The 27,235-nt window shown below is 37.7% G+C and overlaps 1 protein-coding gene across 1 annotated transcript; it reads right to left on the bottom strand.

Moving 5' to 3' along the window:
* Positions 1-439: 439 nt before the first annotated feature.
* LOC121381452 lies at positions 440-27,175 on the bottom strand. The gene is given in 20 exon segments (XM_041510771.1): positions 440-516; positions 1,463-1,605; positions 4,438-4,513; positions 4,906-5,002; positions 5,522-5,698; positions 6,649-6,715; positions 8,377-8,527; positions 9,479-9,611; positions 10,415-10,556; positions 13,488-13,769; positions 15,172-15,251; positions 17,492-17,627; positions 18,516-18,591; positions 19,209-19,305; positions 20,274-20,450; positions 21,431-21,497; positions 23,537-23,687; positions 24,489-24,621; positions 25,228-25,369; positions 26,637-27,175. Coding segments are annotated over 20 exon segments (2,652 nt in total). The 5' UTR covers positions 26,885-27,175.
* Between the last annotated feature and the right edge of the window lie 60 nt (positions 27,176-27,235).

Genomic DNA, 27,235 nt, shown 5'->3' on the forward strand with positions numbered 1-27,235 from the left:
AGTACATGGTAGGGGGGGGGGGGGGGGGGGGGGGGGTCAGGGATTAAGACTTCATTAAGTGGCCCCTGCGCGTGCTGTAACCTCACCGTGGTGCAGGGGTGTAACATTCTCTTTGAGAATGGCCAATACAGCACAAAATTGAAGGTTTTTTAATACAATTCAGTATCCGTAAAATTCTGTGATATTTGTGTTTTTGCACAGTTCTTTACACTGTTTTTGTTTGTCTTGAATTTTTATATTGATGTTGATCATCACTTTATTTATTTGCATTACCATAGTTTGACACCCAATAGCCGATGTATTTTTCGTGCTGGGGTGTCGTTAAACATTCATTCATTCATTCATTAAGTGAGGAAAGTGTGTCAGTCAAAATGAAATTTTTGCAGTATGGAAGAGGGGTCTGGGATTAGGACTCCATTAAGTAACGAGAGTGTGTCGGTCAAAATGACGTTCTGCAGTACATGGTAGGGAGATCTGTAATTAGGTCTTCATTGGGCGCCATATTGGACATCTAATCTCTCACCTGGAATAGAAACAACGATTGTCAGACAGAAACCGTGGAACTGATTGTCTAGGTTTTATTACTACGGAAACAAAACTGGATTAATGACCAAACATCGCATTTTTAATCAAAGGTTATTTGGTATCATCTGTGAGATTTTGAAAATGACGCTAGCTTCTGGTTGTATAATCAAAGTAAGCTTGCCAAGGGAAATGACTCTAATGTGAACTACATTAGCTCGAAATGCTAGGTAAGTCAGTCTGACACTAATTTGCTTTTTCTTCTTCATTATTATTATTATTATTATTATTATTATTATTATTTATTTAATCAATTAATTAAAAAATAAGGTTTTTGTTTAACATTTTCTTTCCTGACGTTACTGTAGTTGTTAGAAATATTTGGTAATTAATTTATTCACTAATAATCAATAAAAGTGAATACGAATATGCATTTAAATAATGCATTTGTCTATATTGCTATGAACCGGCCTCGGTGGTGTAGCGGTTAAGCCAGGTAGGTACTGGGTTCTCATCTCGGTACCGGCTCCCACCCAGAGTGAGTTTAACGACTCAATGTAGGTGTAAGGCCATGCACCGATTTTTCTCTCACTAACCGCTAATCCTCTGTCCTGGACAGGCAGCCCAGATAGCTGAGGTGTGTGTCCAGGAGAGCGTGCTTGAACCGTCATTGGACATTAGCAGGAAAATAACTATAAATGAATGGATGTATTGTTATTCACTGACATAGTCAGAATTTGTCGATGTCAGCGATCCCCAATAGATAGATCCCACGATTTGGAGGGGACACCTAATATGGTTAAATTTGGAGTGGGCGTGTCTGAACCTCTTTTGGATATGGGAACGTTAAATGAGTTCCGATTTCCCACCTATATGATATTGCTCGGGGTTCGGAGGAGGCGTGGCCTCCCTAGACCCATTTAGTCTACCTCGGCGTGACTATTTACCCTTTCTACCGCTTTGAAAACTCGAACAAGGTTTTTGCCAGCTAGCTTCATTAAGTCTTCGTCGCTCCACCCCCTGTCAATCAATTCGGCGAACAGGTGCGGGTATTTAGACACGTCTTCTAGACCCTCGGGGAGTCTGCAATGAACATTGGAAAGATTAATTATGTAAAATTATTTTCTTTGTTGAAACCCTTTTAAAATGGCTACGAAAAAGAAACATAGTAACAAGTAATTAAAGAAAGAAATGTTTTATTTAACGACGCACTCAACACATTTTATTTACGGTTATATGGCGTCAGACATATGGTTATGGACCACACAGATTTTGAGAGGAAACCCGCTGTCGCCACTACATAGGCTACTCTTTTCGATTAGCAGCAAGGAATTTTTTTTTTGCGCTTCCCACAGGCAGGATAGCACAAACCATGGCCTTTATTGAACAAGTTATGGATCACTGGTCGGTGCAAGTGGTTTACACCTACCCATTGAGCCTTGCGGAGCACTCACTCAGGGTTTGGAGTCGGTAGCTGGATTAAAACATCCCCATGCCTCGACTGGGATCCGAACCCAGTACCTACCAGCCTGTAGACCGATGGCCTACCACGACGCCACCGAGGCCGGTAAACAAGTAATTATGACATCTCCTCAAATTAATTCATGTAAGAAGGATGTATTTGTTCTAAACCATTCAGTCTTCGCTGTGAAAAATGACCAAGTCCCTAGCTAGTCGTGGTGAGGGTGGGGAATGACGCACCCAGACCTTGCGTGCCATACGTCAAAGATTAGAAATTAGGAAGGAAGGAAATGTTTTATTTAACGACGCACTCAGCATATTTTTGTTACGGTTATATGGCGTCGGACATATGGTTACGGACCACACAGATATTGAGAGAGGAAACTCGCTGTCGACACTTCAAGGGCTACTCTTTTCGATTAGCAGCAAGGGATCTTTTATATGCACTGTCTCACAGACATACTACGGCCTTTGTTACGCCAGTTGTGAAGCACTAGCTGGAACGAGAAATAGTAGAAATTGGGATTCACGTCTGTTATTCTCTATAATCGCATGTCGCCCTTTTTCACAGCCATGCATAGAGTACGCTGAACGAAAACCAGGACTACTTGATCAGAATGGGATCGATCCCCATTGGTGGGCCCATTGGACTATTTCTCGTTCCAGCCAGTGCACCACGACTGGTATATAAAAGGCCGTGGTATGTGCTATCCTGTCTGTGGGATGGTGCATATAAAAGAACCTTTTCTACTAATGGAAAGCTGTAGCGGGTTTCCTCTATGACCATATGTTTGACATCCAATAGCCGATGATTAAAGGCATACTGTCTCGGATTTAAGGACCTTATTTCGCTAAAAAAAGAGAGGATAATAAATAAAAATTACATTAATTGTTGGAAACCAAATCTAGCTATCGCATCACCTTAACTGAACCATGATGGAGTGAAATCCATGTCAACCCTCTCGGCAATTTTAGTTTTTGAATTATGGACCATTGCCATAATTCAATTATGTTTACAAAATATCATTAATAAATGGAATATGGTGGTTATGAAGATGGTTAAATAAAGTACATTTAGGAACAAATCAAATTATTTTTCTTCCGGTAATACTTTGTTAGACCATTAAATAGGTCAGTGATCTGTGACAATATACCTTTAATAAATCAACGTGCTCTAATGGTGTTGTTAAAAATGTTTTGTTATCACAATGGTGATTGTAATGCCATAACCTCTGACTTGGGTAACATGTCCCGATAGACTGGGAAGATGTACCCAAGACTGAGGTGCGTGTTTGGTTGGTTAATGTTATAGCCACTCATTTCATACGTGAATCGCTACTAAACCACTGATCGCAAATACATGCTTGCAACAAACATAGCATAAATATACTAAACATTATTAGTTGAGGACCAGGAGATATATTTAGCTCTTTTTTTTAAAGTATGGTTTAAAATTCTCCAGCTTCTTCCTTGTAAAGTTTGACATTGTGGCATGTTCTTAAAACTTAAAAGAAAATTCCTGAGTTTGCTGCATTGTAAGATGTTTCCGACTAATAAAACATTTCTACGATTAAACTTACATATTAAATATATTTTCTTGTTTAGAATATCAGTGTCTGTATATTCAATGTGTTTCTGGTCGTCTTAATATCTGCAAGAAGCCCAAACTGGATTTTGTCTTCAAATAATTTCGTACGTACGAAACAAAATGATTTTTAGAAAACAAAATTTAATCTAGTATAAATATTAGAACGATCAGAAACACATTTAATATATGGCCACTTATATTTTATGCAGAAAAATATATTTGATATGTAATTACAGTCGTCAAAATGTCTCTGTTAGTCGATAGCATCTTAAACATTGCAGCAAACAAATTCAGGAATGTCCCTTTAATAATTTAAATAATTTAGAGATAATACAACGACAAATATTGTTCTGAATCAACCAGTAACGAATCGTAGCCGAATGCGCATTTCTGTATTTTACAAAATTGCACGAAAAACCCATCGAGTGCAAAATCAAATGTGCATGTATCACTGGTCAGAATTTACTGCCAAAATTATTAGAAGTCACCTGTGATCAAAACGTTCAAAACTAATGTCACCAGCAAAGAATTATCTAATGTCCAGTAATTAATTTATTGAGCATATTATTTTATGCCACTGATGGTACGTTCCATAATTTACGAAGTATACACAACACCCTTTGTAAGCATTTACACATCAGTGAAGTAATAGAAAATTATGTAACATTACGAAATCTAAACACAAGTTGCTTCTGCGTATTGAACTATTGACATACTTCACCAAAATTCATATTTGGGTATTCCTTATTGGTTTTTAGTTGTTTGTACTTGGTGTTTGTTTGCACTGGATGTTTGTAGTTTTCGTCTTTAATTTTTCTTGCGTCTATAATGTAAACCTCGTAATTAACTTCATAGTTGAAACCAACCTTTCGACACCGTCAAAACCTGATCCAATGCCTACATGATCGATACCAATGAAATTCTTAGTGTATTCAATGTGGTCTGAAATTTAAAAGAAATAAATCAACATCATTAACATTATATTAAAACACTATCAAATCATACGTCAGTTCATGACAAAGTCTGGGAAATGTGGGAAATTATTGGGAAATATGGTTTATTGTTTCAAACTGTATTTCCATACTGTGCTGCACCATTTTATATTTTTCATAAACATATTTCCGAAATCAAAATCGAATTAGTCCTCCACAGAGTAGAATCAATCTGAAAATTTTACATGATTCTATGACCGTATTGTAAAGATTACTGGTGGACATTCTGTTGTTACCCCAACCCCCCACCCCAAACCAAAATACGAAAAACAAAAGATGCAAAAACAAAACCCCACCAACACCCCCCACAAAACCAAAAACTGAACAAACGAGATGACTTACCGGCAACTTGAGATAGCGTGGCCGTCGTTTTGCTCTTGGGAGGACAGTTAATCAAATCAGTGTAGAAAGCTGTCATCACCAACCCTTTATTGGTTTTCTGCAATCAGAGTTAAATATAACAATACAATATAATATAACATAATGACATAAGATAAGGCATGAAACGACACAACACGACACAGTATAACATAATAGTTTGTAACAATACAACAACGCCCTGTCCTGCTCTATCTTGGCTTACCTTGCCTTGCTTCACCTTGCTTCGCATTTTCTTGGTTCACTTTGCTTTGCTGTACGTTGTTTCGCCTTGTTTTGCCTTGCTTCACCTTGCCTTGCCTTACCTTGCCTTGTTTCACCTAACCTTGCCTTGGCTTTGTCTTGCATTGCCCAATCTAAGCTAGCCTAGCCTAGCCTAGCCTAGCCTAGTCTTACTAGCATTGCGTAGCATTTTCATTGTTATGCATATCATATACAAGACAAAATAAAATGACACAAAACATACCATAGAAAACGACTTAACAATATATATAAAATTGTTCAAAAACATGTGTAGCTAATATTCGCATATTTTTCAATGCTCGTCAGACACAGGAAAACGAACATGGAAGACTCGTACGATCAGCTGTAGGATGTCGTCCTGCACGTTGCGGTAGTCGTTGCAGATAGCGAACACGGAGCTCTGGCTGAAGATGACGGGGGCGACTGAGATGACGACGGCGTCTTCCATGGTACGTTTGGACGTGTGCGACAGATCGACGATCATACCAAGTCGGTTCATCTCTCTCACCACCGTCTGAAACATCCACAGATGTCAAGAAATAACAATAGTGTATATTGATGTATAGGTAGCTGTACACCAAGTAGTAGCTGAGTAGGTCAAAGTGAAGTTAAAGTTTGTGTTGTTTAACGACACCACTAGATCACATTGATTTATTAATCATCGGCTATTGGATGTCAAACATTTTGCAATTTTAACTCGTAGTCTTAGAAAAAAACAAAAACACTTTGATATACCAGTCGTGGTGCACTGGTTGGGACGGCAAAAATACCAGTCAGAGAATGGGTCCAGTCATGTGTTTCGATCACACGACTCACGCACCGAAGTCGAGTGTTCTACCGACTGAGCTATATCCCGTCCCTCCTGACTAGGTCAAAGTATGAGGTGCACCCCAACTTTTCATTCCACAGTTAAATGCTACCAGTCCTGATGTTGGTGATAAATGTGACAGTGTTTGCTATTTATAAAATGTTGTTTCATCCGATCCATCAATTCCTGTAATATAATTTGAACTAGTGTCGAAGTACCAGCTATTTTTATAACATGTACGTGGTCCTACTAAACACAAGATGACAATTTTTGTGTGGAACTAGGGCAGTCAAAGACTCTTCCTGTTATATCTGAAACGAGCAGCTTAACCACAATATATATATTTTTCTGAGTTATCTTAAGGGTGAGGGGGAAGTAATATTTATAGCCATGGTGTATATGTTGACTGAAACCCTGCATGTAAGATTTCTGGCCACTGTGCACATTTGCTGCAATTGTCGCCTTTGTGGTTCGATTTGGTGATCTACACTGTGTATACAATATCTATATTGAAGTTGTAAATCGAATTTGAAAATTATTTATTTATTAAAGAACAATGAGTTATAAATTACAATTGACCCAACACGTAATATAGCCAACTTAAATTCAGCTACATTGCAATGCTAAATATTCATATCACAGTGCTAATAGATTACCTCGCCAAATGTTGAAAGACCGCCGAACTGTGTCATGTTCATTATGTCCATACTCCAGTTATCGGCCCTGAAAGCAGTTACAAATGTCAACAGATGCATATAAATTATAAATTTTATAGTGTAAAATTTCGTATATGTTTACAAGATACTTCACTAGTCGTTATAGTTATGTATTATAATTTTAGTAATTTTCGTTATTATTCAAAAATATGTTACAGTGGCAACAATGAATGAATGAATGAATGTTTAACGACACCCCAGCACGAAAAATACATCGGCTATTGGGTGTCAAACTATGGTAATGCAAATAAATAAAGTGATGATCAACATCAATATAAAAATTCAAGGTTTAAACAAAAACAGTGTAAAGAACTGTGCAAAAATACAAATACAGATATCACAGAATTTTACGGACACCGAATTTTACTCTAAACTTCAATTTGTGCTGTATTGGCCATTCTCAAAGAGAATGTTACACCCCTGCACCACGGTGAGGTTACAGCACGCGCAGGGGCAGTGGCAACAAATGCGGGATAATCTCTTTAAGACTTAGTTGAATTACAAGGTGTTTACTATTAATAGACATTACCACATTGTTATAATGTAGTAGGTTGTATTACGTGCTTTATTACACCATGGCGTGATATATGTACAAGTGTGTGTTACAGGTGTGTGTTACGTGTTTTATTACAACATGGTGTGATATATGTACATGCGTGTGTTACAGGTGTGTGTTACGTGTTTTATTATACATGGTGTGATATATGTACATGTGTGTGTTACAGGTGTGTGCTACGTGTTTTATTACAACATGGCGTGATATATGTACAAGTGTGTGTTACAGGTGTGTGTTACGTGTTTTATTACAACATGGCGTGATATATGTACAAGTGTGTGTTACAGGTGTGTGTTACGTGTTTTATTACAACATGGCGTGATATATGTACAAGTGTGTGTTACAGGTGTGTGTTACGTGTTTTATTACACGATGGTAATATATATTTACCAGTGTGTGTTACAGGTGTGTGTTATGTGTTTTATTAAAACATGGCGTGATATATGTACAGGTGTGTGTTACAGGTGTGTGTTACGTGTTTATAACACGATGGTAATATATATTTACCAGTGTGTTACAGATGTGTGTGTTACGTGTTTTATTACACAGTGGTGTGATATATGTACAAGTGTGTGTTACAAGTGTGTGTTGTCTGTTTTAATACACCATGGTGTGATATATGTACAAGTGTGTGTTACAGGTATGTGTTATATGTTTTATTACACCGTTGTAATATATATTTACCAGTGTGTGTTGCATGTATGTGTTAACTGTTTTATTACACCGTGGTAATATATATTTACCAGTGTGTGTTACAGGTGTGTATTACGTGTTTTATTACACCGTGGTAATATATATTTACCAGTGTGTGTTACAGGTGTGTGTCATATGTTTTATTACACCATGGCAATATATATATATTACCAGTGTGTGTTACAGATGTGTGTTATATGTTTTATTACACCATGGCAATATATATATTTACCAGTGTGTGTTACAGGTGTGTGTTATATGTTTTATTACACCATGGCAATATATATATATATATTTACCAGTGTGTGTTACAGGTGTGTGTTATATGTTTTATTACACCATGGCAGTATATATATTTACCAGTGTGTGTTACAGGTGTGTGTTATATGTTTTATTGCACCGTGGAAATATATATTTACCAGTGTGTGTTACAGGTGTGTGTTAACGACATGTATCGGACTCCCAGATCGTAAAACATTCTCAGATTCCCCAAACTGCTGTCGATGGAGTGACCTCCCTCTAGTCCCAGCAGGCTTCCGATCTTCTCAGCCTTGTAGGCATCCAGTATTCCTGGAACACAGAATGAAACATTTAATACAGTTACCATTTGAAGAAAAAGGTTTGTTTTATTTTATTACACTGCTATAACACATTGATTTATTAATCATCGGCTGTTGGGTGTCACATATTTGATAATTCCGAGATACACTCTTAGAGAGGAAACCCGTTACATTTTTTTCATTAGTTGCAAGGGATCTTTTAAATGCACTTCCTCTCAGATAGAAGAGCTCTTACCGCGGCCTTCAATACCTGTCGTAAGGCACTGGTTCGGACGGGAAAACCAAAGGGATTCGATTTGACAACCACTTCAAGAGGGATGTGGATGAAGCACAAATGGAGCTTCACATTTGGATATTAAATTTTGTTACCTTTTGACGGACATATGTAGCTTAGTGGCAGAATACTGATGTGTGATATGTCAAAGAGTCGATCCCCACCCTTCGGTGGAACCATCCGTTCTACCCAGTACCGCACGGCTGGTATGTCAAATGCCTTGATATGTCGTGTCATGTCTGTGGAAAGTGCATATAAAAGAACCTTGCTTCCATTCGGTACATGAGGCGTCAGCGGGTTTCATCTCTATCAAGTAGAAGTTGTGTAATATTCATATTTAAGGCACCAAACCGCCGTAGTTTTAAAATAGTTTCATGTTTCGTTTTACAAACATGCCTTTTTTGTTAAGTTTCGCGTCAGACATTATTATTATTATTATTATTATTATTATTATTTTTATTATTATTATTATTATTATTATTATTATTATTAAGTGCCCAGAGCCTGTAATAGCAACTGATGACATGATATCTTCAAATTTAATAATCAACACACTCAAAATGCTTTATTAAAGAGCAACAGTTTATATGTTTTGAAGTGCTTTCTATATTGTAGAATCATAAACACTTTATTTTGACCCCTTCAATGCTTCGAAAAGGTTGTTGTTTATTATTAACTGAATATTACCGTCTGATGACGTTACAAACTGGAAGATGTTTGGGTATTTGTTAACAATTTTCTTCACAGTATCTATCTGGTCAAGCGATTGTCGGACCGCGTCCTTCCATTTTGTCCAACATGGGACAAACGCCGACCAGAACTGAAATAAAAAAACAGATTCCATTATTACTGAGCGCGCTAGAACACCGGATAAATTAACAGTGATCGAATAGTTACAACAGACACATCTAAAGTTCGACAAATAGAAAACATACTACGGAACAAACAACAATAAATGCTATATTAACTCTCTTCCCAAACGCGCACGCACGCACACACACAAACAGATGACGAAAATACATTAAAATGCAAAAGACGTTCATATAAATATTTTTAAATTGAATATCAGAGTAAAACTCAATATTAGAAACCGATGATTCATTTAAGCTATTTTCGTTTTCAATCTAGTTTATAACTGAATCGTCGGTTATGACTAAAGTCAAAGAAACGTGATTGATCATTGTCATTAACTATTTGGTAGACTATTTATCATCATAATGTATTTCCCAAAGAGCGGGGGCCTAATTCACAAAGGTCTCTTAGGCTCTGTTAAACAACAAAAGCATCCTCTTTGCAAGTCTTTTCGCACTGGACTGCGAGATCGCAAAGTTACGAGAGTTTAGTGAATTAGGCCCCAGGTGTAGGTACAATATCTGGAGAGGGGTAGAGGGTGCACATTCTCTAGGAAAGGTATGCTGTCTTTAGTTGGAGGTGAGCTCAAACCACGTTTATGATTATTTATACAGGGTGAGACAAAATAAAAAAAACATACATATTCGTTCGCAAATGGACCCCCTCGCCCGGTTTCTATTGGCCTGAAGTGTATTATCATTTGAATAATGCGTGCATTATATTTTTTAATTTGTAATATGGGCCACATGAAAGTTTGAAGCGAGACCTTACCTGCGCGCCTACTCTTCCGGTTTGCAGACGTGGAATGTCTGTCTGGCTGAGGTTCCAGCTTGTGCGCATGTCCATGTTGAGATTGACGTCATGGACTTGATTTCGGGCTTTCACTCTGTACTGCCACGCCAAATCGTTGTGTCTGAACAAACGATAAAACGTTACAATGTTTGAATCGTGGTATGTAATGTATCCGTGAAATCTAGAGCAACAAAAATGTAATATTTAAGATAAAACCTAATTTAATGTTTAGATATTTAAATCATGTAGTCTAAAAATGATTGTGTATTTATTTGGGTGGGGTTTGTGTGTGTGTGTGTTTGTGTGTGTGTGTGTGTGTGTGTGTGTGTGTGTGTGTGTGTGTGTGTGTGTGTGTGTGTGTGTGTGTGTGTGTGATGTGCTGTGCCACTGGAAAAACGAGGTTCAAATTTTTATACAGACAGATATTTTCAGGTAATACTAAACCAAATAACTTCCGGGTGGGTCAAAATTCGAGGTGCACGCAACTTTTGATAGAGAAGTGAACACCACAAGTCCTGTGATTGGTGATAAATGTGAGTATGTTGGTTTCATCTGGGCAAAAATGTATGCAATTGTATTTGTTCTAGTACCACTGTGCCAAGTAATCTTGTGCTTGAAACATGTATGGGATACGTGTAAAAAAGTACTCGAATTTTGTGCGAAACTAGGGTAGTCATAGACGCTACCCGTTATCGCAAAAATTAGCAGCTTGACCCCTATTTTTTTCTGATTCACTTTAAGGGCAAGGGGTGGTAGTATTTATATCCGTGGCGTTTATCTCGATTGATACGCTGCAGGTAGGAGTTTTAACCACATATGTTACTATTGTCGTCTATGAGATTTGATTTGGTAGTATACACCCTGCAAGGGAATAAGCTTGTTTCAGTCTGTTCCCTGTAGAAATTATTTTGTAGGCGTTCATATTTGACCGTAACAAGTTTGCCAAGTTGTGGCATTTTATTTAAATAAAAGTGACTTGTCAACATTAAACATTTTCAGAGGAAAGTACGTTAAAGTAGTTTGTTTTCTTTAGCAGCTCCACTAAAGCACATTGATAAATTAATAGTCGCCTGTTGTATGTTAAACATCTGATAACTCTGACACAGTCTTCAGAAACCAAAAACCTTCACATTTGTCCTTTGGTAACAAGGGATCGTTTATATGTATAACCAGAATAGCACATACCGCATCATTTGGTATATATTGGTATTGGGACACTGCATTTGACTGGGAAAACGCCATGTGGTCCACCGACGAGTTTCAATCCTGTGATACCTCGAACAAGCTCTATTCCATGTAGTTAGAGCACGGCTCTTTGAAAGAAAGTGTCGACAATTTATTTTTAAAATAATTTATATAATCTTTGAATTTCTGTAATAATGAAAACTCTGTTATTTTGCTCCTTTTTATTCATAGATATAGCTTTAGAAAACTATGTATATAGAAGGGTAATTTAATGTGTGAAATATTGTTTTCCCAGTTTGGACATATCGTCTGCCGGAACGAAATATATAGGCACCGATTTAGCCATTTCCAAGTGGACTGGCTAAAGGGTTTAAACTATACTAGTATTTCTTTGTTTCTTACGAGAGAAGTAATTGACGGACATGCTCCAAAACCTATAAAACAAATCATTACTAACAAAGTGCCAGGGGAATCCACTCCACTGCCAGAGTTTGAGATTTCGTTCTCTGTCCATAAACTCTTTATGATATCATTAAAACCATTTCTTCAAAACACTTGTCCTACAATACCAACAACACGTTTTAATAAATGCAGGTGATAACACTTTTAATAGCTTCGGTTATGTGCAATAAATATTTTGATATTACTTACTGTTATATTCTATGCTCCACGGCAGATGCAACAAAGGGCGTGATATGTGCTATCCTGTCTATGTAATGGTACAGATAAAAGATCCTTGCTGCTAATCGAATCGAGAAGCCACATGAGTGACTGCAGGAAATTTCCTTTCTCATCTGTACGATCCACAACAGTTTGGGCTTCTGACAAATATTAAGACGACCAGAAACACATTGAATATATAGACACTGATATTCTAAACAAGGTAAATATATTTAATATGTAAGTTTAATCATAGAAATATTTTATTAGTCGGAAACATCTTACAATGCAGAAAACTCAGGAGTGTCCCTTTAATGGAAAGGTGTAGAAGGTTTTCTCTTATACTGCGTGTCAGAATAACTAAATGTTTGACATCCAATAGCCGATGATCAGTTAATCAATGTGCTTTAGTTACGTCGTAACATAACACGTTTGTGTTAGTTTATGATATGATATGTGTACTGAAATCAAGGAAACTTAAAATACGTCAGGATAAATCCTCACCTCCTCATTCTTCCGTAAAATATAACCCAATGACAGTACCTATGTGGATTCCTGTCATTACTGAATAAAACTTGAATACAATGGGCATCTGTCTTTGGGCACCACAATGTAAGGTCACCAATAGTTTATACCTCATAACAAAATGAATTTTTTTAAAATCAATTTTACCTGTCCTTATATTCTTCCCCAGAAGCATTCAGCCCCCTCGACCACCTTATTTTCACTACTTTAAAATACTTTCATTTTCAGCAATTTATCATATATTTTTCTCACACTCATATTATACTTATGACCAGGATATTCAAATTAAATATAAATTTAAATTTTTATCCAATAGAAGTTAAAGTTTGTTTTGTTTAACGAAAAGACTAGAGAACATCGATTTATTAACCGCTGTCTTTTAGATGTCAAACATTTGATAATGATTTCGACATACAGTCTTAGAGGAACATCCTAAACATGTTTTCTATTAGAAACAAAAGAATCCTGTATATGCATTTTTCCACAGGAAGGACATTAAAAACCACGTCCTTTGTGATATACCAGTTGTGGAGCACTAGTTGTGATAGAGAAAACACCTACCAAAGAATTGGTCCACCATGGGGTTTCGATACTACGACCCAAGCACATCAGGCCAGAGCTCTACCAACGTATCCCCTTGTATCAATATTAAAAGCTAGAACTATTGATAATGGAAACCTACCCGTCCACTAATGGGTACTCCTTCAGTATCTGTATAGCCCTGTACAGGCTGGTTCCCGGAGAAACCGCCGACCCATCAGAACCAACCACCGAGGACTCGGCGCCCGACGATCGTTGCGACAACGGGACGCCGACGGCAAGACCGACGATGACGGCGCCCAGCGAGAAGCCGATGAGGCTCCCCCACACCACCCTCCTGTTACGACACACTCCGGACCTGTTCTCAAAGATAAGAGACTGCGAATTCGACTTGTCCGTCATTTCCATATCCATATTTATGTGTCTTGAAGTCAAACGACACAGTGGTGATGGAAATTTGCGGCACTTTCCGATACAAAGAAAACAACTTATTACGTGTATACCAGAGCACGCATTGACTCCTCAAACTGTCTTAAGCTGAAGCTATGCTATCTTTGTCACTTTGTGGCACTTTGCGATAGAAGAAACCTTTCGCGTCCACCTGAAATGCTGCACAATGTTTATGAACAACTTTTGACCGCAGTTTTGACAAATTGGATACCGAGGCAATAACTATTTATGGGCGTCTTAAAATGAAGTTTTTCGAAACAGCAAACATTGAATGAACTTTAAAGTGGCATACATTCACGTGAAGTTGAAGACAGTTTAGAAATCATACCTCGGGAGTAAATATCAATATTCAACCGTGTATATATTGTTAATAACCTAGCATGTTACCAGCAATAACTCCAATAATGCAAGCTGTAAATGTCTTTTTTATGTTTTAAGCTGTCGGAAAATTTAATTTCGCGCTATTAAGTAGTCTTAATATATGTGAGATTCCACATAAAGCAAAGCAATGGAATGCCATATTTAACTTATATGTACATCCAGGTACTATTTTTCCTATATATGATATTTACAAGATAAGCTATTTAATATGTCAACACATTGTTTATTAAATTGTTTGTTACATTGTAAGTTTTGTTTCTGTTTTGTTTAACGACAAGAGAACATTGATTTATTAATCATCGGCTATTGGATGTCGAACAGTTGGTAATTTTGAAATATAGTCTCAGAGAGGAAACCCGCTACATTGTTCCATTAGTAGCAAGCGATCTTTTATATGTACTTTCCCACAGACAGGCAGGATAGCACATACAACGACCTTTGATATACCAGTCATGTTGCTTGTTACATGAAAAACATACAGTAGTTGTTCCGTTACAACAGGCCTCAACTAATGAATCGACTTTTCTTCTCATTCCTAAGGGCTAACCATCCACCCTTGTTGGACAGACAGCGCAGATAGCTGAGGTTTATATACCCAAGACAGTGTATTGGAATCTTAATTGGACATAAACACCTGTCCCAATCCAGGCCTGACACCAAATCTCTAATATAAGGCATAAACGGACATACAATAACCAGTAGTAAATACAAAATAGTTTAATAAAGTTAATTGTCGGTTCCCGAGTACATACATTATATGGGTACTTTTTAATACGAAATGATTGTTATTATAATAATGAACAAAAAGTAGTCAAAAGGAAAATATGTCTACTATCTACAAATTGATATACATAAATCAACAATTAGCCGATATTGTCCAGTTGTGCCATTTGACGAAGTACTAAATACTGTATTCAAAATAAATTCCAATGTAGTCAGTTATTACTGTACATCACGCATGCGTTCATGTTCACAGACTAGCCAATCAGAATGACGTTCTGCAGGTTTCGTTAGCGGTGGCCGAGCTTGGAATGAGGTCTTCATACGGAGGCATGTTCGACATGTCGTCCCGGACCTGCAGAAAAACGTCATAACACTAGCAATATTAAAGTTTAAAAATCTGAAAATATGTTAGAATAAATATTTTAAAAACAAGAATTGTGCGGAATTTAGTGTCTCGCCTACCATAAACTAATTCGATGTCGCTGATGTTCATCTCAATACAATAACACACAATTTGGCCTATACTAATAAATTAAACAAATAGAAAATTTAAAAAAAACCCAATTCAGTTAATATTTTAGTTATAATTGTTTTTAAAACTTTCGCATACATTGTGATGAGCATCCACAAGTGCAGTCATGAACCACGTTTACTTATAATTTGTGAGAAATGTAGATAGCCGCGACTCGTTAACGTTGGACACACCGCAAACGTTGACGCCAGCCTCCGCCAGCATCGGAAAAGTATGACCTATACCTCGTCTGTTTTCTTTGGTTAGGTGAGACATTAAGTAACACATATTTTTTTTAGAGAGAAACACTAATATAAACTAATATAATATATATAATGAAACACAAAACCGGTCACTTTTCAAAGCAGCAAATATGTCCTGTTCAGTGCCGGATTTATAAAGGGGCAAAGGGGGCAATCCCCTCCCCCCCCCCGCCAGAGGCCCCCCCCCCCCCAGACTAAGGACTTCCTTTGTCATGTAATTTAGTTTCCATGATGAGGGGCCCCCGAACCTGAAGTGCCCGGACCCCTCAAGGTCTAAATCCGGCTCTGGTCCTGTTAGTGTGTAATGTTCTGGCTCAACAAATTCATTTCATTTTTTTTTAATACAACTGTTACAAATGCATGTCTGTAAGCATGTGCGTATGTCTGTCTGTACGTATGTCTGTCTTCCTGTTTGTTTGTCTCGATCTATCTGTCTGTCTGTCTGTCTGTCTGTCTGTCTGTCTGTCTATCTATCTATCTATCTATCTATCTATCTATCTACCGATTGATGGTTCGATCGATCGGTCGATCTATCTGTCTGTGTATAGACTGATCCAGACTATATTTCATTATTTCATTCATTCGTTCGTATATAACGGGCGCAGCCATTTTGTACCATCCCAGTGAATACGCCCTCTGGCGAGCTGGTGGTTACGTGTAATACCTAACGTGTTACGTCAGAAATTAGTCTTTCAACTGAAGAAACAAAACATACCTGATTTTTGCAGATACATCGCAATGTTCTGTAATAATATCCATCCTAGTAAGTCAGCACCAATTATATATTATTTTTCAATACAAAATAAACCACCATTGTCAAAGTGTTGAAATAACTGCATTATGTTTCGTACATAAATTAACCCACGAACTGAAACAATAATCGGAGTGTTTTCTTGGTTAATTGGTATTTTCTTTCCGTGGCCTTTCTGTGGTTTCTGATTGGCAGGTGTATATTCAGACGGTCCCCAGACACTGTGTCAAGACATACTGAAAAGACGTGCCTCTTATGAAGATCACAGGGTATTGTGTGATAACAGCACGGATACACCTCAAATCGTAATGGACATTACCAACCGCCCTGCTTTATTACTGTAAGTAATTCTGTAAAACCCCTGATTAAGTAGACTTTCCCATCTAAAATCACAAAACTGACCAATAACGTCGTCCCGAAGAAAAGAAAAGTATCACTTGGGTATCGTGGGTGCTCGTAACGTGCCCTACCAATAAGCCTAATAGTATGCATTTTTACTTTGGATTTTTAAAAAAAGAAAAATACTATAACTCCATTTCGTTCTATTGATGTAGCTTAAAATATATTTAGTTAAATAGTTTATTATACTATCAAGTCATTTATGTTGTTTTACAAGTCAGGTTGATGAAAGCGAAGCGCCCTGTCGTAAATTAGAACGTTTGTTTACACTGAGCATAGAGAAGATGGCCGGAGCTGACGTCACTTCGCCACAAGCTATACCACCGGACGTCACAAAAACGAAAGAAAATGTCTGCCCCCAGTTAGCAGGAATAATCATGAGTTTTTCATTAACTCTAACATTACGCGTTTTTCATTTGTTAAAGTGTCAGTGTGTGTTGGTGGTCCGGGTATGCATCTTTCCAACACATAAGGCTCTTGTTTGAGTTGACCCTACCTTTAAGAACTCGCTCTGGGTTGGAGCCGGTACCGGGCTGCGCACCCTGTACCTGCCAGTCTGTTGTCCGATGGCTAAACCACTGCGGAAGTCATTCAGATTAATTCAAGCTTTATACTCACCACAAGTGGACCAATCAGCACCGATTCAGACATAAAACCACATAAATTACCTTCTCGGCTGCCTTGAAGACCCTGACGAGATTTTTGCCCGCTAATTTCATCAGGTCCTCATCACTCCAGCCTCTGCGGATGAGTTCTGCGAACAGGTTAGGGTATGTGGAGACGTCTTCCAATCCCTCCGGTACTCTGAAATAACACATATATAGGTTAATGGATAGGGAAACGAAAGGATCGATTTATCTTTGGCATATCTTTGCGTTAAGTGTTTCACAGATGACAACTGCTTGGTCTAATGAATTACAGAACAAACTAAAACAGCCAAAAACATAGCTCAATAAATGCTATTAGCAATTGAATATGTTTTATGTCAGAAAGTTTCTAGAGCCAGGAACACTCCACAACCTATGAAGTAACATGGGCCTATTTCACAAGTTTACGTCTACGAATAGCAGTTATATCTAGCATACATTTACACGTGTTTGGCGTCTATTTCAAGCAGAAAATTACATCATTACAGAAGATGGAGCATTTTAAGGACAAAAGAAAATAACATGTGTATTTCTTTGTTGTACTATAATAGTAATAAAATTGTGGTTTGGTCGTAGGTTTAAGTTTATGTGCAAAACTAGGCTTACGATGTTTTGTGAAATTGGGCCCCAGAAATGGAGTACTGGGACCAATTTCACAAAAACATCGTAAGCCTAATTTTGCACGTAAACGTTAATCTACGACTAAACCATAATCCTTCTTACTATTAGCAGTACAACACATATAGTTTGAAATGCTACATCTTCCATAATGATAAAGTGTGTTTGTTTTGTTTAACGACAACACTAGAGCACATTGATTTATTAATTATCGGCTATTCGATGTCAAACATTTGGTAATTTTGACATATAGTCTTAGAGAGGAAACCCACTACATTTTTAATTTAGTAGCATGGGATCTTTTATATGCACCATCTCATAGACAGAACAGCACATACCAGTCGTGGTGCACTGGCTGGAACGAGAAATAACCCAATGGGCCCACCGACGGGGATCGATGGTGGCCTATTTAATTATGCTCACTAACCTTGTGACGCCGTCGTAGTCAGCACCAATGCCCACGTAGTCGACTCCGATCAGATTCTTGATGTAGTCGATATGATCTGCAATTAACAGACATCATCTATAATTAGTCTTCATCGTATGCTGTAACATTTCATGTCAATTTATTTTTGTGCGTATATCCAATTAAGGTTCAAACACGCTGTCCTGGGCACACACCTCAGCTATCTGGGCTGTCTGTCCAGGACAGTGGGTTAGTTGTTAGCTGGTTAGTGGTTAGTGAGAGAGAAAAGGGTGTAGTTGCCTTACGCGTACCCACTGAGCCCTTAAGAACTCTCTCTAGGTTGGAGCCGATACCGGACTACGAATCCTGTACCAACCAGACTGTAGTCCTATGGCTTAACCACTGCGCCACCGAGCCACTACTCTAAAAGATGTATGTAAGCAAAGATCAATGTCATCATCAAATAATTTAACATGCAATTTCAAAGCAAATTGTTTTAGCATGCGCCTGTCTTGGACGCATGTTCTGACGAGTGCTAGCCTTACTGTTCAAGACAAGGTAAACAGATCTAACCCCAGAACTCCATTAGTGTGTCCATATCCTATTTAAGGTTCAGGCACGTCCATCCCAAGGCCGGTCTCTGGCAGGGTCATTAGCCTGGTTTGGGACAGAACATGGTAAACAAAGGATGATATGATTGACACTGTTACTTACCGGCGACTTTTGACAGTGTAGCTTTGGTGTCGTTTCTCGGTGGACAGTTGACGTAATCACTGTAGAAATTAACCATCACCACCCCTTTGTTGGTTTTCTAAAAATATAAAACACTCTATGAAAAAAAACCCCTACCAAACAACAACCTCTGAATAGTCGAATATCTATAATGTATGGGATTATTTTCAAACAGGTTTTTCAAAAAGTTTTAAATCTGGCAAATATGAACTGAGATAAAAGGATTATTATTGAGGTTTAAATTACAATCATGTAGATTGATAGAAAGAAATGTTTTATTTCACGACGCACTCAACACATTTTATTTACGGTCATATGGCGTCAGACATATGGTTGAGGACCATACACATATTGAGAGAGGAAACCCGCTGTCTCCACTTCATGGGCTACTCTTTTCGATTAGCAGCAAGAGATTTTTATAAGCACCATCCCACAGACAGGGTAGTACATACGACGGCCTTTAATATACCAGTCGTGGTGCACTGGCTGGAACGAGAAATAGCCCAATGGGCCCACCGACGCGGATCGATCCCAGACCGACCGCGCATCGAGCGAGCGCTTTACCACTGGGCTACGTCCCACCCCCTTCATGTAGATCGAGATGAAACGTCTGTTATCGAGTTTCAAATTTCTCTTGTACATTCAGATGGCACATCTATTATTGAGTTTTAAATGGATAGAAAGGTTGTGGGTTTTTTAGTTTTTAAGTTCCTCTTGTACATTGAGATGGTAAGTTTCTTATTGAGTTTTAAATTGCAGTCATATGCAGCCAAGAGTCAAATATTTGTTAAACAGTTTTAAATTAGAGTGATATAGCCTGAGATGAAAGGTTTGTTATTGAGTGCTGCATTACAGTCATGTTGAATGAGATGAAATATTTGTGATTCAGTTTCAATTACAGTCATGTAGATTGAAATGAAGAACTTATTCATTTTTAAATTACAGCCATGTAAAGTGAGATGGAAGTTTTATTAACGAGTTTTAAATTAATACTCTAGACTGAAATGGAAGGTTTGTTATTCAGTTTTAATTTGATTTTCAACTTACCGTCATCTGTAGGACGTCGTCCTGCACGTTGCGGTAGTGGTTGCAGATGGCGAACACGGAGCTGTGGCTGTAGATGACGGGCGCGACGGAGAGGATGAGCACGTCCTGCATGGTGGCCTTCGACACGTGAGAGAGGTCAATCAGCATCCCCAGTCGGTTCATCTCCTTAATCACTTTCTGAAACAAACAGTTGGCATACCACGTCGGTTCATCTCCTTAACCTCTTTCTAAAACAAACTCACGGCATATCAAGTCGATTCATCTCATTAACCACTTTCTGAAACAAACAGACGGCATACCAAGTCGATTCATCTCATTAACCACTTTCTGAAACAAACAGACGGCATACCAAGTCGATTCATCTCATTAACCACTTTCTGAAACAAACACACGGCATACCAAGTCGGTTCATCTCATTAACCACGTTCTGAAACAAACAGTTGGCATATCAAGTCGATTCATCTCCTTAACCACTTTCTGAAACAAAGTGGATTCATCTCCTTAATCAGTTTCTGTAACAACGTCGATTCATCTCCTTAACCACTTTCTGAAACAAAGTCGATTCATCTCCTTAACCACTTTCTGAAACAAACAATCAACATAGCCTGTCGGTTCATCTCTTTAACCACTTTCTAAAAAAAAGTCGATTCATCTCCTTAACCACTTTCTGAAACAAAGTGGATTCATCTCCTTAACCAGTTTCTGTAATAACGTCGATTCATCTCCTTAACCACTTTCTGAAACAAAGTCGATTCATCTCCTTAACCACTTTCTGAAACAAACAATCAACATAGCCAGTCGGTTCATCTCTTTAACCACTTTCTAAAACAATCAGCATACCCAGTCAGTTCATCTCCTTAATCACTTTCTGAGATGCTTGTGTCGCAGGATCGAACCACCTCGGTGGATCCATGCAACTGATTGGTTTTCTTTTTCGTTCCAACCACTGCACCACAACTGGTCAAAGTGCTTTCTTGTCTTTGGGAAAGTGCATATAAAAGATCCCTTAGTGCTATTAGAAAAATTTAGCGGGTTTCCTCTTTAAGACTATATATATATATATCAGAATTACGAAATGTTTGATATTCAATAGACGATGATTAATTAATCAATGTGCTCTAGTCGTGTCGTTAAATAAACCAAACGTTTAATCTTACCTCACCAAATGGAGACAATCCATCAAACTCTGGCGTATTATCAATATCCACTTTCCAGTTGTCTGCCCTTCAAAATGATTGAATGATTAGATGTTAGCTTTAGGTTTACAGAAATATGCTTAAATATTGTACACGATGGAAGAGTAACAAGAAAACGAGGAATAGAAAGTAGAAGAAGAAAAAGAAAAGTAAGTGCAAAAAAGAGAAGAGTAAGCGGGGGGGGGGGGGGGGGGGGGGGGGAGAGGATGGAGAAAAAAGTTTAAAAAGACTAAATGTAAGAAGACGAAGAAGAAGAAAAAGAAGAAAAAGAAGAACAAGAAGAACAAGAAAGAAGAAGAAGAACAAGAGACAGAAGAACAAGAACAAGAACAAGAACAAGAAGAAGAAGAAGAACAAGAAAGAAGAACAAGAACGAGACATTAGAAAAAGAAGAAGAAGAAGGAAGAAGAAAAAGAAAGAAGAACAAGAACGAGACATTAGAAAAAGAAGAAGAAGAAGGAAGAAGAACAAGAAAGAAGAACAAGAACGAGACATTAGAAAAAGAAGAAGAAGAAGGAAGAAGAAAAAGAAAGAAGAACAAGAACGAGACATTAGAAAAAGAAGAAGAAGAAGGAAGAAGAAGAAGAAAGAAGAACAAGAACGAGACATTAGAAAAAGAAGAAGAAGAAGGAAGAAGAAGAAGAAAGAAGAACAAGAACGAGACATTAGAAAAAGAAGAAGAAGGAAGAAGAAGAAAGAAGAAAGAAGAACAAGAACGAGACATTAGAAAAAGAAGAAGAAGAAGGAAGAAGAAGAAGAAAGAAGAACAAGAACGAGACATTAGAAAAGAAGAAGAATTAAGAAGAAGAAGAAGAAAGAAGAACAAGAACGAGACATTAGAAAAAGAAGAAGAAGGAAGAAGAAGAAAAAGAAAGAAGAACAAGAACGAGACATTAGAAAAAGAAGAAGAAAGAAGAAAGAAGAACAAGAACGAGACATTAGAAAAAGAAGAAGAAGAAGGAAGAAGAAGAAGAAAGAAGAACAAGAACGAGACATTAGAAAAAGAAGAAGAAGAAGGAAGAAGAAAAAGAAAGAAGAACAAGAACGAGACATTAGAAAAAGAAGAAGAAGAAGGAAGAAGAAAAAGAAAGAAGAACAAGAACGAGACATTAGAAAAAGAAGAAGAAGAAGGAAGAAGAAGAAGAAAGAAGAACAAGAACGAGACATTAGAAAAAGAAGAAGAAGAAGGAAGAAGAAGAAAGAAGAACAAGAACGAGACATTAGAAAAAGAAGAAGAAGAAGGAAGAAGAAGAAGAAAGAAGAACGAGAACGAGACATAAGAAGAAGAAGAAGAAAGAAGAAAGAAGAAGAAAGAAGAACAAGAACGAGACATAAGAAAAAGAAGAAGAAGGAAGAAGAAGAAAGAAGAAAGAACAAGAACGAGACATAAGAAGAAGAAGAAGAAAGAAGAAAGAAGAAGAAAGAAGAAAGAAGAACAAGAACGAGACATAAGAAGAAAGAAGAAAGAAGAAAGAAGAAGAAAGAAGAAAGAAGAACAAGAACGAGACATAAGAAAAAGAAGAAGAAGAAGGAAGAAGAAGAAAGAAACATCAATTGTTTGTATTGGTGTTGAGTTAACTGATACGTTATTATTAATTTCTGACAAAGGAAAATCAATGTACTTATGTTATGAGAGACACCGTAAAATACACTCTTTCTAACAGTCGATAATACACTAGTGGGTTACATTTCTATTTACAAGGGGTGTTACAGAGATGCATTAATTACCAAGGTGCGTTATAGAGGTGTACACTTTACCAGGGTTATTACAGAGGTTTATAATTTACCAGGGTGTGTTACATAGGTGTATGATTTACCAGGGTGTATTACAGAGGTTTATAATTTATCAGGATGTGTTACAGAGGCGTACACTTTACTAAGGTGTGTTACAGAGGTGTATGATTTACCAAGGTGTGTTACAAATGTGTATGAGGTACCAGGATGTGTTACAGAGGTGTTTAATTTACCAGGGTGTGTTACAGAGATACATGTATATATTTTACCAGGGTGTGTTACAGAGATATATATTTTACCAGGGTGTGTTACAGAGGTGGATAATGTACCTACCAGGGCGTGTTACAGCTGTGGGTGAGAGTCATGTATCTGATTCCCAACTCATAGAACATTCTCAGATTTCCTAAACTGCTGTCGATGGCGTGACCTCCCTCCAAACCCATCAGACTTCCAATCTTGTTGTTTTTGTGGGCATCAAGTATACCTAGAGAAACAGAGAACACCCTAGTCATAGTCCAGGTGAAAAATGTGCAAAGGATTTAAAATATGGATCATTTATATATATATATATATATATATATATATATATATATATATATATATATATATATATATACACACACACAGCCTATCCATACACTTTTTTCTTTTTACGAGGTACTCCTATGCCCCCGTTCCATTTGTCTTATCGCCATTATGAAAAAAGACCCACAATGTCTACAATATCTCTTCCACTAGCCCTAATATCAGTGTTTATTATTTTGAGGGTCAAACAATTTAATGTAGACATGCTGGGCAACATGAAGGTATTGTAATATCGCGATCGTTTCAATTATTTATAGTGTAATACTTTTCATCCCAAAATCTTTGTCCTCTCTTGGCACAATTCTGTCTTTAATAATCCGGTTAAATAATTCACCTTGACAATGACCGTGACCTTCTTATTTAAAAAAAAATGTTTCTGTGATGCTAGAATTTGTTTGGTTAACGGCATCACTAGATCACATTGATTTATTAATCATCGGCAACTGGGTGTCAACCATTTTGGTAATTTCGACATAATATAGTCTTTGAGAGGAAACCCGCTATATTTTTGTGCTCTGGCTAGAATGAGAAAAGGTCCAATGGGCCCACCGACGTGGATCGATCCTAGACCGACCGCGCATCGTTAAACAAAACAAGCATATAATATTAACTATATGTATGTAGATGCGGGGAGTAGATCTGTGGAAGAACACACGTCCGAGGTGTGATGGGTCGCAGGATCGCCCCCGTCATATCTTACCATCAGCGGTGGTGACGAGTTGAAACGTATCGGGGTACTTCTTGACGAACCTTTTAACCGTGTCTGTCTGCTCAAGACCTATGCGGACAGTGTCCTTGTACTGTGCGGTGCAACTGGTGTACACCGCCCAGAACTGAAACAGAGGTCGACAAAACAAAACACTATTAAAAAAGCAACAACAAACAATCAAAAACAAAAACATACATCTCACCTCCCCTCACAAACACAGAAACAAGAACAAAACAGTTAATTAAACAAACAAAATAAATACACTCTCCAACCCACCAAACCCCCCTTCCCCCAACCCCCCCCCAAAAAAAACAACCCCACAATCCTCCTAAAAAAAATACCCAACCCCCCAGAAAACAGTAAAAAAAAAAAAAAAAAAAAATATGTTAAGCGCTGAAATACTCTCAGTGAAATTAACACAAGTGATAGTGTGTTCCAAATCGTATCTCTGTACACCTCAAAGCCCATTTATTACAAAACGGGTTATGACCACACAAAAAAATGTAGGCAGGTCAATTGTCGATACATATACGTAAGCGTCTCGATCTTCTAACATAAAATCAGTACAATATGATTTTGCAATCTATCTGATATATTCATGTCATGAGGAATAGATTTATTGATATATCACGTTCAAGGTAAGATAATTATCGGAACAACTTTAACATATCTACCTCTTTGTCTTAATTCAAACACGCTTAAATTGGATAAATAATACCGCACTATATACCTGCGCTCCCAGTCTTCCGGTTCGCAGTCGTGGTATGTCCGTATGAGAAATATTCCACTTCTTGCGCATGTCCATATTAAGATTAACTTCTTGCACCTTGTTCTGAGCATTCTTCCGGTATTGATAAGCCAAGTCGTTGTGGCTACAACATCAGTTCATACATTGTTTAACTTTGTGATGCGACTGATTTACAGCAAAATTCATTAACAATTTCGCGTGTTTTAAATAATATGGTTGCAGTATCATAGCTACAAGTGTTATTTTGATATTCATTTATAATAAATAATTACAAATTAATAAATTATGCACATAATCTTTGTATAAATAAAATTTGTCGGCAACATCGGTGCCATAGCCTCAAAAGAGTGTCCGCCTCAACTGAAAGCGACAAATCACGTCGATCGTTCTCCGAGTTTGCTGCATTGTAAGATGTTTCCGACTAATAAGATATTTCTACGATTAAACTTACATATTAAATATATTTTCTTGTTTAGAATATAATGTATATTATATGTGTTTCTGATTGTCTTAATATTTGTAAGAAGCCCAAACTGGAATTTGTTTTCAATTAATTTCGTACGTACGAAAAAAAATAGTTTAAGAAATAAAATGAAATATAACCTAGTACAAATATTAGAACAATCAGAAACACGTTTAATATACAGCCACTAATATTTTATGCAGAAATATGTATTTGATATGTAATTACAATCGTTAAAACGTCTCTGTTAGTCGATAACATCTTAATTGCAGCAAACTCAGGAATGTCCCTTTAATTAAATTATTGGATTTCAAAGCAAACGTTTTTGTATACTGTTGTTACATTTTCCCCCATTAACAATAATCTTTTATATGCACTTTCCTATATGCAGTACAGCACATATGTATTGTATTGCATTTGTTGTATTAACGGTCTTTAATATACCAGTCGTGGGGCACTGTTTGGGACAGGTAAAAATTAAATCAGAGAATGGGTCCACCGACTGATGGGGGAGGGGCGGTGTCGATCCTACGATCCAGCACCTCAAGCGAGTGTTCTACCCACTGAACTAGATCCCAGGGAGCGGGACGTAGCCCAGTGGTAAAGCGTTCGTCTGATGCGCAGTCGGTCTAGGATCGATACCCGTCGGTGGTCCCATTGAACTATTTCTCGTTCCAGCCAGAGTCAGCACGACTGGTATATCAAAGACCGTGATATGTGCTATCCTGTTTGTGCAATAGTGCATATAAAATATCCTTTGCTACTAATGAAAAAAAAAAGGTAGAGGGTTTACTATCTAAAACTATATGTCAGAATTACCAAAATGTGTTGCATCCAATAGCCGGTGCTTAATAGATCAATGTGGTCTAGTCGTGTCGTTATACAAAACAAACGTGTTTTATTTTAATAGCCGAATCATCGGACTTACCCGTCAACGAGAGGGTACTGGTTCAAGATCTGTATGGCTTTGTAGAGATCCGTCCCAGGAGCTATGGTGGAACCGTCCGGGCTCACGAGAGGCTGTCCGTCGCTACCGTCCTTCTTCGACAGAGGGACACCAACGGCGACTCCTACCACGACGGCAACAACCACGACGGCAACGATCCCCCACAACACGGCCCTCTTCGTGCTCACTGTCCCCGACAACGTTGATTTATGCGCTTCTTTCATATCCATGCTGGAGCACCTACAACTCTCGCCTTGTTACCAAGATCTCAGCTTAACACTGGAAGTCACAGGGGGCGGGTCAAAGGGCTATTCCACAAAATGGGCACATAGGAGGTTTAGGACAATATGGACAAAACGAGGTGCCTCTGGTGTATGCAGAACTGCTTTTCAATGCAAGATGCAAAAAAATAATTAATATTAATTAGTCTAATTTTATGTATGAAATGTACTGATTAAACAAACAAATAATAATAATAAATAATAAAAAATCTCGCTCTTCCAACTCCTCACATAAAACTATAAATATGCAAGTACATACCCACGATGTCCATATGCGCGCGATGTAGGTAAAGGTATGTT

Source organism: Gigantopelta aegis, chromosome 9 (assembly GCF_016097555.1).
Source record: "Gigantopelta aegis isolate Gae_Host chromosome 9, Gae_host_genome, whole genome shotgun sequence".
NCBI classification, from domain to species: Eukaryota; Metazoa; Mollusca; class Gastropoda; order Neomphalida; family Peltospiridae; genus Gigantopelta; species Gigantopelta aegis.